This window comes from Rhinolophus sinicus, chromosome 3 (genome assembly GCF_057876585.1).
Source record: "Rhinolophus sinicus isolate RSI-liver-muscle chromosome 3, RSI-T2T, whole genome shotgun sequence".
NCBI lineage: Eukaryota > Metazoa > Chordata > Mammalia > Chiroptera > Rhinolophidae > Rhinolophus > Rhinolophus sinicus.
Genome location: NC_142503.1, coordinates 183,241,032 through 183,254,195, shown reverse-complemented (window position 1 = coordinate 183,254,195; position 13,164 = coordinate 183,241,032). Strand labels below are relative to the sequence as shown.

The following is a 13,164-nucleotide window of genomic DNA, read 5'->3' as shown; positions in this document are numbered from 1 at the left end:
ATGAATAAAGATATTTAGTCTTAAACAAATATGCATATTTTTAGGTTGGAGACCTAGCAGGGATAGACAAAGTACGGCCCATGGGCCAAATCCAAACTTTCATAAATAAACTTAATTGGAATACATTTATGCACTGTCTATGTTACTTTTGCAATACAATGGCAGAGTGAAGTAGTTGTGACAGAGGTCATATGGCTGAAATATTTACTGTCTGACCCTTTACAGAAAATGTTTGCTAATTCCTGGTTTGCAGGATAATTTGTAAGCTCCCTCCCTAGCAGTGCGTAAACTCCCTGCTACCTGCCACTTTCCCTCCCTCATATGTGTCAGCTATATAAAACTACTGTATGTGTAGTTACCTGAATAGTCAATATAATACCTCAGTGCTTTCTGCTGTTTCCTTTCCCTGAAATAATTACCCCAACTTTATCTCCTTTGCTTGGTGAAATTTTATATCCATTCTTTAAATCTAACTTAGTTCCCAATTCTTCCTACCTCGGTTTCTCACCAAGATGATCACCCCATCCTTTGTACTATTTTGGTGTAATAACCATTATACTATGCAGAAATATCTGTATAGTACCTGTCAGTGTTCTTACACTATTAAAATTCCTATGTGTCTTCCATCCAAGATGTGCTATTTTAAACACTTTGATATTTCTAAAGTTGGGGTGTGTCTTATGAATGAGCTATACATTTGATTTGGTAGTGTTTCCTTCCACCTTTCCTTTTTGGAATGGAAACTACTGAAAAACCAATAGTTTTAAATTGATAAATATTTTCCAATTTTTGACATCTTAGACTCAGGGATGTACTTTATATCTTGTTCCTATTCTTGGAGTACAAGCTCATTGAGAAAGGGTTTTTGTGTTATTTATCTTTGAAGAAGGTGATATTACAGTGTGCTGTACATCACAGAACAAGTATTTCATATTGAATTAAATACTAAGTCAATTTATATTCAGTGATATAATTTCGGGTAGTACTCTCCAGAATTAGTAAGTTACTGGTCGTAACAGATTTAACAACAACATTTGTTTATGTTGCAAGAAAAGCATTTTGTTATGTGAACTTCAGTTGGCAGGGGCATAGTTGAAAATTCTGAAGTATTTTTGTTAGAGTTCGAAGGTAATGTAGGGATGTAAGGAAAGTTAAAAACATGTGTAGGATTTTCCTGAACTAAATTGTACAAGAAATCAAATAACATTTTAAGTTTTAGTATCAAAGTGGAATCATACCGGAAAACTTGTCAGTGTACATATTTTAGAAAACTGAGCCTTGAAACAAGACCGGCAAATTCTGAAGTCTGCTGAGTGACAGTGTTAATAGGTGGACCGTGTTAGCTGGAACATTAAAACATCAGGGCTTTGTACCATTCAAAAGTACATCCTTCTGTGAATAAACAACAGTCATCAAGCTTTACCTTTTCTCTTTTAAGGGGTTGAGCGGGGAAAAGAGGATCTGGAGAAGCAGATGTCAGATTTGAGAATACAGCTGAACGTCAGTGCCATGGCATCTGAGTTAGAGGAAGCGAGGCGGTGCGTGGAGCGAAAAGACAACGAGAAGGCACATTTAGAAGCACAAGTGGAGGTGACTTTGTTATTTTTAAGCCATATTCAAAGGACTTTGGTTTTGTTTCATAGAATTGCTTAATGAAATTTTAATGTAAAGATTGTGATAGTTTATGAACTTTGGTAATGTAAACTCATGTAGATGGCTGATTATATGTAGACATTTCTATGGATTCATTTCTCTTTCATTTGGACCTCAAAGCCAGGAACCTACTAAACTTGAAAATATTTTTGCTCTAGTAGCAGTTGAGCCCTTCCCACAGGCAGAAGGGACTTTTTGTCTCTGAAGGAACAGTGAATTATTATTTATTTGAGGGAGTGAAACTGGTGGACTTTGCAGCAAAACGGTATTACTGATACTTCTTCTTTGGAACTGTAAAGATTTTCAAGTATCTAGCCGTTCTGCTTGAGGTAGAGTTGTGATGCCTGCATTAGTTTAGGGTTGCGTATTAATCATGAATGACATGGTAACCATGCATGAGGTGTCACTAAGCAGCTACCATTTCCTGCTCACCTTTTATCTACAACAGATGGGGGTAATAATCAGGAAATATTAAAATTCAAAGGAAAGAACTTCATAAAAAGGGAATGGCTTTACTTCGGTAATTATGCAAATTAGATCAAACATGGATGACACGTTTGGAAATAGATAAGTATCAATATTCCTGTGTATCTGTTTTTCTGTTTTTATTAGTAAAGTTTGTGTTCTAGTTATAGTAAGTTACCTCATTGAAGACGTTCCTAAATTATAATGAAAGGTAGAAAATTGGTGTTAAAAGCATCTAACCTTATATAATCCAAAGGAAATACTTAATGTTACTCCAGTCTGAGTTTTTCTTTCATCTTGTCAGTGCGACAATAGAAAATGTATTTTAGATTTGATTCAAGATTCAGATTGTATAGTTAATGAAATAGTGACGTACTTTTTACAAGGTCCTCTCTACATGTTTAATAATTACTTATTAGAAATATTTTCAGAGCAATTGTAATTGCAGGACTTTTAAAGTTTACTTCATAGATATTATTTTAGCCCTTGATCCTGCTGACAAAAGTGCTAAAATTTGATTATTTTTCCACAATGAAGTATTTAAAAAAAGCTATGCTAATAAATATCAAAGTTAGAAAAATCTCTTTGCTAAGCTCAGTAGAACGACATGGTGGTCTGTCCTTCCTCCCTCCTTCCCTTACCATTGTTTTGTTTTTTTCCCCCCATTTACCACTTATGGAATAAATTGTAAAAAGATCTCAAATACATAGGCATTTAAAAAAATGACTTACAGTAACCTGATAATGCTCTCATTCAGAGAGCCTGGCTTTCCCCTTGTCCTAATTAAGGTTTTTCACATTTTCACATGGGTTAGGAAAGAGTTGGAGTTCTCTTGGGTTAGTTTCGATTAGTTGTATAGATTTGGATATGAAAGACAATTGGAGAAAGAAGCTGATCATTTGCTCACATACTAAAAACTTAATAGCCAGGCACTATTCTAGGTGCTGGTGACATTAGCAGTGAACAAAAATCCAGCAGATTTCCCTGTCCCTATGCAGATGACATTCTAAAATTGACGCAGAAAATTCTTTGAGTTTGTCTCAAGTCTAATTCAAATTTCTTTTGGATGATGAAAGATTCCCCACCCCGCCCCAGTTGTCACTGAAAAAGATAATCACAAAATAACATTCATCTTGGAAGAAATTACCATTAAAGCATTTTTATTTTCTGATTTTCTTATTTGAAAAATAAAGTAATTAAATTTACATCAGTTGTTTTGGATTTAGTGACACTTCCGATTATGGTTTATTTTTCATACCTTGTGGAGGTCTATTGAATATCTTTATTACCAACCTATTCTCAAAGTGACATCTAGCATAGACTTTGTGAGAGATTCAGATCATGGATCACTCAATTTAACCTCGGACAGTTGGGGATTTTATTGAAATTTAATTGAAAAACATTTAGTCTCTGCTTTAATTTCAGAAAATATTATGTGAGTTGTATGGGGATGTTGCCTTATACATTCTATAAAAAATGGAAATTAAACTCTTTTAGTTATTTTTTAGAGACCGAATACAAATAAGAAAAAATGCACAAAATGAGATTATTGGTATAGTCACATTTCTTATGGTTTGTTGGATCATTGTCTTTCTCTTTAACCTTGACTTTGTAACACGTCCTCCAGAGCTGATAATCCTTCCTTCTGAACCATCCGTTTGCCCACATCACTAATGTCCTTATAGCACCTCTTTCTCACCCTGTCTTAAAGTAATTGGGTATATTTCTTTAAGATTTCGAAGTGGGTTGAAACAAAAGAGAAAAGAGGCTGCAGAGGAAAGCTACCCTGTCGTTAAGACAAACCCAACCTTGATGTCCTTTCCTTAGTGAAGATATCATTTTTCAAGGTCTTGTCCTCACATCTGGAAACTTGAGTTTTCTGTGTCCTAAAATTAATGTGATCTGAGAGTCTGGATCCTGTTAACAGTGAAACTCATGAGAGAGCAATATGTATTCTGCGGCGGTCCTATGCGGATATTTAAACGCTGTTCTCCTATGCAGGCCACCAGTCTCTCAATTTTCTATACCTAGGTTTTGGAAAGCTAAATTAGTAACGACAACAAAAAAATTGCTTGATGAACACAGAATCAGAGAATAATGATGTCTAAAGGACTGTTCCTGGCTATCATACGGCTCCCCAACCCGCCACCTCTGTTTAACAGCATTCTTATCACCAGAACTCTCATTTGTTTCACCAGATTTTGTCTTTATTCCTGGAGTGCATTGAACTGACTTTTTTTTTTTTTTCCTGTCTTTCTAACAATCTTTTCGTCTGCTCCACTCTGATGCTCAATCTTCTGTTTACATTTTCTTTTGAAATGTTGCTGTGCACAGATTTTGCTCCAGACCATTTATCAGTATGTGTTGGTGTCAGATTCAAACTTGTGGCATTCTAGGAGCCACTTACGAAACAGACATAGGTCCCTTTTCAGAGCATAGATGAGTCTGGTTGAAGAACCAAGTCTTATCTCTGTGTGCCTTTGTGCCTTCCGGCAATGTCTTACCCATGTTAGGCACTGAATTAATATTTGTCGACTGAAACAATATATTGTAGAACATTTTTATGGCTATTTTTTAAAGCTAACGTTGTACATTCCTTAAAAGCACATTAATTTCTGGAAGAGTTGCCAGTATTCAAGGGGACTTTTGCCCTTTCTCTCTAATTGCATTAGTTTTTGTTGATCGAGAATATATATTTTAAGCAGGTATTTTACATGGGGGGGGAAAAAACAGTGAAAATAGCTTGTAAAATGCCTAACTGAAAGCTTCATTTGAGTTTGCATAATTTACCTTTCAAATTGTACCTAAGACCTTAAATCTGTATATGCATAGAAAATACTAAGTGCATTTTTTTTCTTCTTCTAAACTTGAATTGAACCTCATTAACCTTGATAGGCTATTTGTATTCATAAGAATTCCAAGCATCCTTGATCAATGATTCCTCCTGATTTAATCTCAGCCTCCATCTTCCATCAATTTACTCTACTTGAAAAATATTTGACTTTTAAATTCAATGAAGAACTTTAAAGAAAGGAAAAAAACCAAGGTGCTGTACATAATTTAGATTAGATGTTGGAAGTGATAATTGAGTGACAACTGACATGATTATTCATTAGCAGAAACTCGGGACTGCAATGCCAGAATTTACTTTTAAAAAGAGGAAGGGTAGTGGAAAACAGAAATGATAATGAATAATAACTTCTTTTTGATCGTTAGTACAGTAGAAATTGAAGGAAGGTTGTTCCTTTTACCATGCTTCTAGGATAAACTCTTTCGATTCTTGCATTTCTTGCATAAAGCTGGCCCCTTTACTATGCAATAATGCCTCCTTCACTATTACTTTATTTTTAAATTAGTTTCATGTGTACAAAACAATGTAATAGACATTTATACCCCTCACAAAGTGACAACACCCCTCCCCCAATCTACAACCTCTCCGACATCCCACACAACCGCCACAGTTTCACTGACCCCATTCCCTGTGCTGCACTCCACAACCCATGGGGGGGGGGGGGAATATATATATATATATATATATATATATATATATAAATAAATATATAAAACCACGGTCGACACCCATCACTATTCAGCTTCCGCTTCAAGTGCACACACCACAACGGTCAGGCACCTGCACCGTCCATGAAGTGGTCTCCCCTATTACTTTTAAACCCTCCTTGGAGACCTATGATCTTAGGCTTCTTAATTACCCTGCCTGTAATGTCCTATTGTACTTCTTTTTATCTTAATAATTTCTTCCTTATCCAAGTGCGTGCTGTAAAATAAGGTATCATCTGAGTGTTAAGTAATTTTTAATCAGATTTTAAACAGATTAGATTATAAAGAAAATGAACATTGGCAGCCAAACTTTATAGACAGAGGCTAAAATTGTCAAACCTAGTGGAGATGAGGTCTGCCTGTTATCATCCAAATTAACTCTGACATTGAGCAAATTGCTAACCCATAATGCTCTGTACTCCAAGTTCTCCATAAAGGTGACTATTGGCAGAGATGCTCTATAAGTAAGAACTCTGAAACTAAATAAAGCGAAAAACAAAACAAAACAAACAAATAACCCTTTACATTTCCTGGAAGATTTGGTTTAATTCTCAGCTCTTTCATCTATAAGGGAAAATGGGAATTTTAGGAGTTGTGAAGAAAGGCAGTCTTTCTATTTTCTGTAACTCTGAGCTGCACGAATATTTCTACAAAGCCAGAAAGTAGAAGTAGATAAAATATGTTTGCCTTTAAACTATCACTAACATTCATTATAGTTTATCATTTGAATGTGGCAAATAAAGACATAACTTAGGAATAAAAATGTCCATTTCAAAAAGAAATGTCCATTTCGAGTTCTTTATTTTCTTAAATCATGATAATTTCCAACTTGTGTTTTACATGTAAATTAAACATGTAGATCTTTGTGATTCTTATCTTTGTGTATATGTAGTGTGTGTGTGTGTGTGTGTGTGTGTGTGTGTGTGTATGTGGGCGTACGTCCATGTGTGTCCGTGTGAGTAGGCATGTGCAGCAGGTGTGGAGAGAGAGAGAGAAACTTACATTCCTCACAAAACAGTTAATAACTTATATTAGGTATAGGTAGATTTAGTATTTAAAGCAATTATAAAGATAAAATACAACATTGAGAGTAATTATTGAAGGACTTGCTATGGAAAAATGGGTGATAGGAAACAAATGAAGTAATGTTCTTGCAGAATGTAAGTAATTGACTACCATTAAAAGGGGGATAGTAGACCGTATAATAAGCAAATTGTAACCGTTCATACACTATTCCTGTAGTCCTTATAGTTACCTTATCTTTATAATGATTTGAATTTGATAGCATATCATTTTAAGTGGAACATGAAATTGTCTTTTAGATGTTTGTTTTCAGGCAGCTTTCTAAAAGAAGAAATGAGATTCATTTTAGAAATGAGATTGTATTTAGCCTTAAACAACAAAAAGTCAAGAGGTCTATTATATTCTTGAAAATGTTCGGATAGTATAAATTATCTTTGTAAGAAAAAACTAAATTATTCATATGCACTGAGAAAACATTCTTTTAGTTTTTAATAAGGAACCCATGAGTAACATAAACAAAGGTCAATATTAGCAAGGTTTTAAAAAATGTATTAAATGTATATAATTTCTAGTACTTTGCTTGAAGTATGTGTGTATATCATGTGATATATAGTTTTTAGGGTACCTATAATGCAACGATGTTAGACTATAGTTTGCTCTTCCTTAGAGAAGATTAACAAATTAGGAAAACTTTTGGCAATTCTGATTAAAGAAGACGTGCTGCCTTTGTTATTGGTGGACTCTTATTGCAGAAGAGATCTCCTATTGAGAAAAACTGGGTAAGATGTTTTGAAAAATCTGTTTGAAGTTATCAGTTTTCTGGGTACATGGGCAGGAGGCGTCAAGTATTTTTTAGAGAAGGGGAGTATAGGGTGATGGATCTGACACTTGGCACAACTTTTCCCTTGAAATATTTTCTGAATCACAAACTGAGCAGAGCTTACAACAGAGCCTAGGCCCGTTGAAAAGGAAGAGCCATGGTAAACGTCCCATACTTTCAGTTGGGATACCTAGAGGGATCCCCTAGGAGTCTGGGTGAACAGAAAATGCACTAATAGTCACAAAGGCTGTAGCATAGCTAGAATCTGCTTTGATGTTATCTGTCCGTGTTTGAACTGCCCATGTAAGCAAAAGTAAATGTTTTGGAGAGGAAAGATATTATTATCCGGAGCAGTCCTATTATTTATATAAAGGCATACCTCGTTTTATTGTGCTCTGCTTTATTGCACTTCACAGATACCGCATTTTTTCTTTTTTTTTTTTTTTACCAATTGAAGGTTTGTGGCAACCCTGTGTCGAGAAAATTGAAAACATTCTGGAAAGGATTCGCTATTCTAGATACCATTAGGAACATTCATGATTCACAGGAAGGAGTCAAAATATCAACATTAGCAGGAGTTCTAGCCCTCCTGGATGATTTTTAGGGGTTCAAGACTTCAGTGGAGGAAATAACTGAGAATGTGATGGAAATAGCATGAGAACTAGAATTAGAAGTGGAGCCTGAAGATGTGACTGAATTGCTGCATCTCATGATAAAGCTTTAATGGATGAGGAGTTGCTTCTTAGGGATGAGCAAAGAAAGTGGTTTCTTGAGATACAATCTACTCCTGGTGAAGATATTCTGAAGTTTGAAACAACAACAAAGGATTTAGAATATTACACAAACTTAGTTGATAAAGCAGCAGCAGGGTTTGAGAGAATTGACTCAAATTTTGCAAGAAGTTCTACTGTCTGTAAAATGCTATCAAACAGTATTACATCCTACAGAGAAATCGTTCATGAAAGAAAGAGTCAATCAATGTGGCAAACTTCACTGTTGTCTTATTTTAAGAAATTGCCAGAGCCCAGCCCAACCTTCAGCAACCACCACCCTGCTCAGTCAGCAGCCATGAACATCGAAGTAACGCCCTCCACCAGCAGAAGGATTAGGACTTGCCCAAGACTCAGATGATGGTTAGCATTGTTTAGTAATAAAGTATTTTGTAGTGAAGGTCTATACATCGATTTTTTTTTAGACATTGCTATTGCACACTAAACAGACTAAAGTATAGTGTAAACATAACTGTCATATGCACCGTCCTAAATTCTCATTGGTACAGAAAGCACACTGATTTTACTTTGATTGTCTGAATGTGGCACGGCTGTAATGGGGGGTTGGCGTTCTTGGACTTTATTGAGTGGCTGCTTAAAGAAACATCCCTGAAAGCTATCCCTTTCCATGTCTACTGGAGTCAAAAGAGGGATTATTATTTCTTTTGTCTTTTTTCATTGTGGTAAAATACATGTAAAATTCACCATCTTAACCATTTTTAAGTGTATAGTTCAGTGGTATTAAATACATTCGTTGTCTTGTGCTACCGTCAGAACCATTCATCCGCCCCTGAAGCTCTATACTATTAATTAATAACTCCCCATTCTCTCCTCCCCCAAGCCTCTGGCAACCGCCATTATACTTTATGTCTTTATGATTTTGACTGTTCTATTTACTTCCTATAAGTGGAATCATATAACTTTTGTTGTTTTGTAATTGGCTTATTTTACTTAGCATAATGTCTTTAAGATTCATCCATGTTGTAGCATATTGCACATTTTCCTTCCTAGTCAGGCTGAATAATGTTCCATTGTTTATATATACCACATTTTGCTATCCATGCATCAGTTAATAGACATGTGGGTTGCTTCCACGTTTCAGCTCTTGTGAATAATGCTGTTATGAACATGGGTGTACAAATATCTCTTTGAGACCCTGCTTCCAGTTCTATTGGGGACATACCCAGAATGGAATTGGTGGGTTATATGGTAATTCTGTTTTTAGTCTTTTGTGGAACCACCAGGCTGTTTTCCACAGTGTCTGTACCATTTTGTGTTTCCACCAACAGTGTACAAGTGTTTCAGTTTCTCCACATCCTCATCAACACTTGTTATTTTCTGTTTGTTTGTTTTTTTTGTTTGTTTGTTTTTAATAGTAGCCATCCTAATGGGTGTGAGGTGGTATCTCAAGGGATCATAATTTTTGTTTGAAACAATATTTACTTTTAAAAATACAGGGTTCTTTTATCTCATTTAGACTTACTTAGCTTCTCTTTTCTCCTTCTGTCAAAAATAGAAAAATTGATTTCTTCCAAACGCAGAAGGTTATTGTATCATTTAAGGTCATGTGCTGGATCTGTTTCAAATAAACTGTAATACTCTATATTGATTGTACAGCAATAATATTAAGTGTTATGTGACATTTAGTTTTTCCTCCTTGCTATGTCATGTAATTAGACATAAAATAATACTTCTTTAGTTGAACTATGTAATTTATCTTAGTCCTGTCAGCTGCCACATCAATATTAGTAAGACACAGGTGACCGTCTTTCTTTAATACCTGCTTTGCCTATCGCATTTCATGGCAAATGTATAACCCTGGGTAGTTCCACCTGAATCAAAAGACATCCCAAATGCTAATCTGCTTAAAGTAGAGGGGGTTTTATCCTATTTATGTTCAAATGTTCTCTTTTCAAAGCGCCTACTTCAGTTAAACATCAGAGTTGCAGAGTTAAAATTAACAGTCTAATAGAGTGTGAGAAAAATTGGAAAAAAAACCCACACAAATGTACTTTTGAGATATGTGTGCCAGGGTCAGAATTCCCCTAGTGTGTTGCTAGGGCCTAGATGTTAATTATATGCTCCCTTGTGTTTTAAATTAAACACTCGGAAGAAATGTGTATTTAAAATGTTCCTTGTAGTGAACATCATGGCTAATGAAACAGAAGTTAATATTTTATTTCTTCACAAAGAGATGAATGTACTTAATTAATTGAACATTATTTTCTGTACTGTGCTTAAGCTTAGTATTATGTTTCATTAAAAAGTACAAGGAAATTGTATTTGTATGAAGCTGATATGTTCTCATAGGACTTGTGGAGAAATAATTACTTTTAATCACTGAGAAGGACTGAGAAACTTAGTACTTGGGATTAATATCCGTTGTGTGTCTCTGCCTCATTTGGCAAAAAGAAAATGAAAATAGTATATGTGGTCAAAATTAATATGATAGGAAAGACAGAAAGTCCTATTTTTAAAGGAAGAATATTTGTGACACGGTTACTGCAATGCTCCCTGATGTTTTATGTGGCTGATCCCTAACTAAAGTTTTGAATCAGTTTTTAAAGATTAGTAATATATGTTTTGCATGAGTTAGAAAACAATTGACTCACAGATTTTGAGACTATATTCTATTTTCAACCAGTCATGACTTAAAAAAAAAAAGGTTTTAAATAGTATGATCCCAAGGAGTGATGGCCTAATTTAGCTGGATGTAGGAATATTTCTGGGCTACCACACTTTTTTTGATTGATTTGAGTTCCTTTATTCAAAGAGACTTGCCTTAGTTCTCCTGACTGTGGAAAATTGATTAGTTGTCCTCTCAGTTATCAGTTCATAAAACACCTAAATTATACCAAAATGAATGAGTTCATCAAGACATGCAAGAATATGTCAAGCTAATTTCTCGGTGGAGGTGAGTAGGGCATGGCTTAATTGAGAATCTGAGAATTTCAGGTGAAATCCTATTAAATCTGTTAGTTCTTTTGTTTACTCAGTAAAAACAAAACTTTATAACATCAGTTAGGGTTTCATTTAGGAACTAGAACTGCGCTAGGTATTTTATGCAATAGTTGTTTATATTTTTGGCAGGTGTGGCCCTGACTAGGTTTCCAAGCAAGGCCAGCACCAAGGGGAGATTCCCTAGAGAACAAAGGAATTGTATCTCCATGACCTTGCTGGTCAGCAGCAAAAGGCCAAGTTAGCAAATGTATGGTCTCTGCCTCACTTCCATATTCTAAATCGCTCTACACTGTGTCTAATTTGCCCTCAAAACCTAGTTGAAAGGAGTGTGGAACATTGTTTTGCAGCTTCCATGAAATCAGAGAAGATATGAGGAAGAGGCAGGATAGGGGCTGACAGCTGGTGGGTCAGACACAGCAGTGCTAGGGTCAGGTTTTCTTTTAGTTGAGAAACAGGATGTTGCCTTGTATTTTTCACATCCCTGAGCCTAGCGTTGTGTCTAGAGTTGGCACTCAGTGAATGCTGCCTGACTTCATGTGAATCCTGAAGTCACATTTACAAATACCTATCCATGCATGAGTGACGTTATAGTCAACCTGTCATTTCTTTGCAGGGATTTTTTTGTTTTGTTTTGTTTTCAGCTTCCTGCCCATTTTTGTTTAGTTAAAACTAAATCATCTATAAATGCAATTAACTGGCCACATGGAAACTAAAGTGTTCCAACATGCTGGAACATAATTTAATTTCAGTAAATACAAAAGTATAGAAACAAAATGTGAATATTTTTTTCCTGTACTTGAGTCGATCATCTTCCTCACTGTGGTATTTGCTTCTCATTTTGGATATAATGTCCCTAGGTCTCTTCAGTGAGTGTTTTCATCTTGTCCCTGCTTTAAGGAAGTCATATTTGGGGCTGGAATTAGTTTAATCTTTGTTCATGGAGTCAGTATTAACGATGATTAATTGAATTCTATTTCAAATGGTGTTCTACTTGAGGCTTGTTTGCTATGTGTTAGCTTTAGTGTCTGTTTTTGTTCTCGTAAAGAACTGAGCTTTATATGCCTGTGCTTTAAACATCATTTTTGTTTCCGTATGTATATGTTTAGACCGTTGCTACTTTTCACTGTACTGCGTTTCTAGCAACTGTACTGTAAAACAGATTATTCAAGTGTGGTTTGTGTGTTTTTATGTGAGAAATAGTATAAATAAGCATTGTGTTTCCGACCAAGGAGTTTTCGCCAAAACCCTTATGCTTGAAATGAACTTGTCAGCCAAGATATAAAAACTTAATCCCTATAATAATTAGAATTTGAAATTATTCTTTATTTTCAGTAAAATGAGTATAATGGAAGCATGTTTCCTCTAATATACTAAATAAAAAGTGTGTGTATGTATGTGTGTATGTATCTACTACTATCGTATCATACATTTGATGTATCTAAAACTGATAGGCTAGCTATTATAAATAATAAAATACAAATCTATAGTGAATATTTTCCCCCCTAGAATTTAGAAGGGGCTTTCTCAGAAATTGTCAAACTGTTTGGGAGAATGGAACAAATTGAACAAGTGGCTTCTTCACTAATTTTTCATTAGTAAAGAGAAGCTTTACAAATGGTTGTATTTCTATTTGACTTGGCCCTCATTTGGGATTACTCTTTTCAAACACTGCAGAATTAGATTATTTTGAATTTTTACAAAAGGTTTTCTTTGTGAGTGTTTGGGAGAGGTGTCTTGTTCATCAGGTTCTCTTGTTAATTTTTTCCCCCTTCCCCATTCTCCTCTCAGCCCCCTTTCCCTATCAGCACCAATGCCAAGAGTACTTTCATCATAAAGGAAGGCATGGAAGGGCAGCGGAGGGCAGGAGTGCCAGCCACACTCCTGCCTTGGTGGTGTGGGTTGTCCTTTGAGTCC

General features: G+C 35.4%; 1 protein-coding gene across 9 annotated transcripts in view; it reads left to right on the top strand.

The window, feature by feature from the left end:
- Window positions 1-13,164, top strand: part of CEP128 (centrosomal protein 128) — a 345,597-nt gene that overhangs the window by 74,793 nt on the left and 257,640 nt on the right. For all 9 annotated transcript variants that reach the window (XM_074327098.2, XM_074327095.2, XM_074327093.2 and 6 more), the window contains one exon: window positions 1,439-1,590. In XM_074327098.2, coding sequence (XP_074183199.2) covers window positions 1,439-1,590 — 152 coding nt within the window. The remainder of the gene's footprint in view (window positions 1-1,438; window positions 1,591-13,164) is intronic.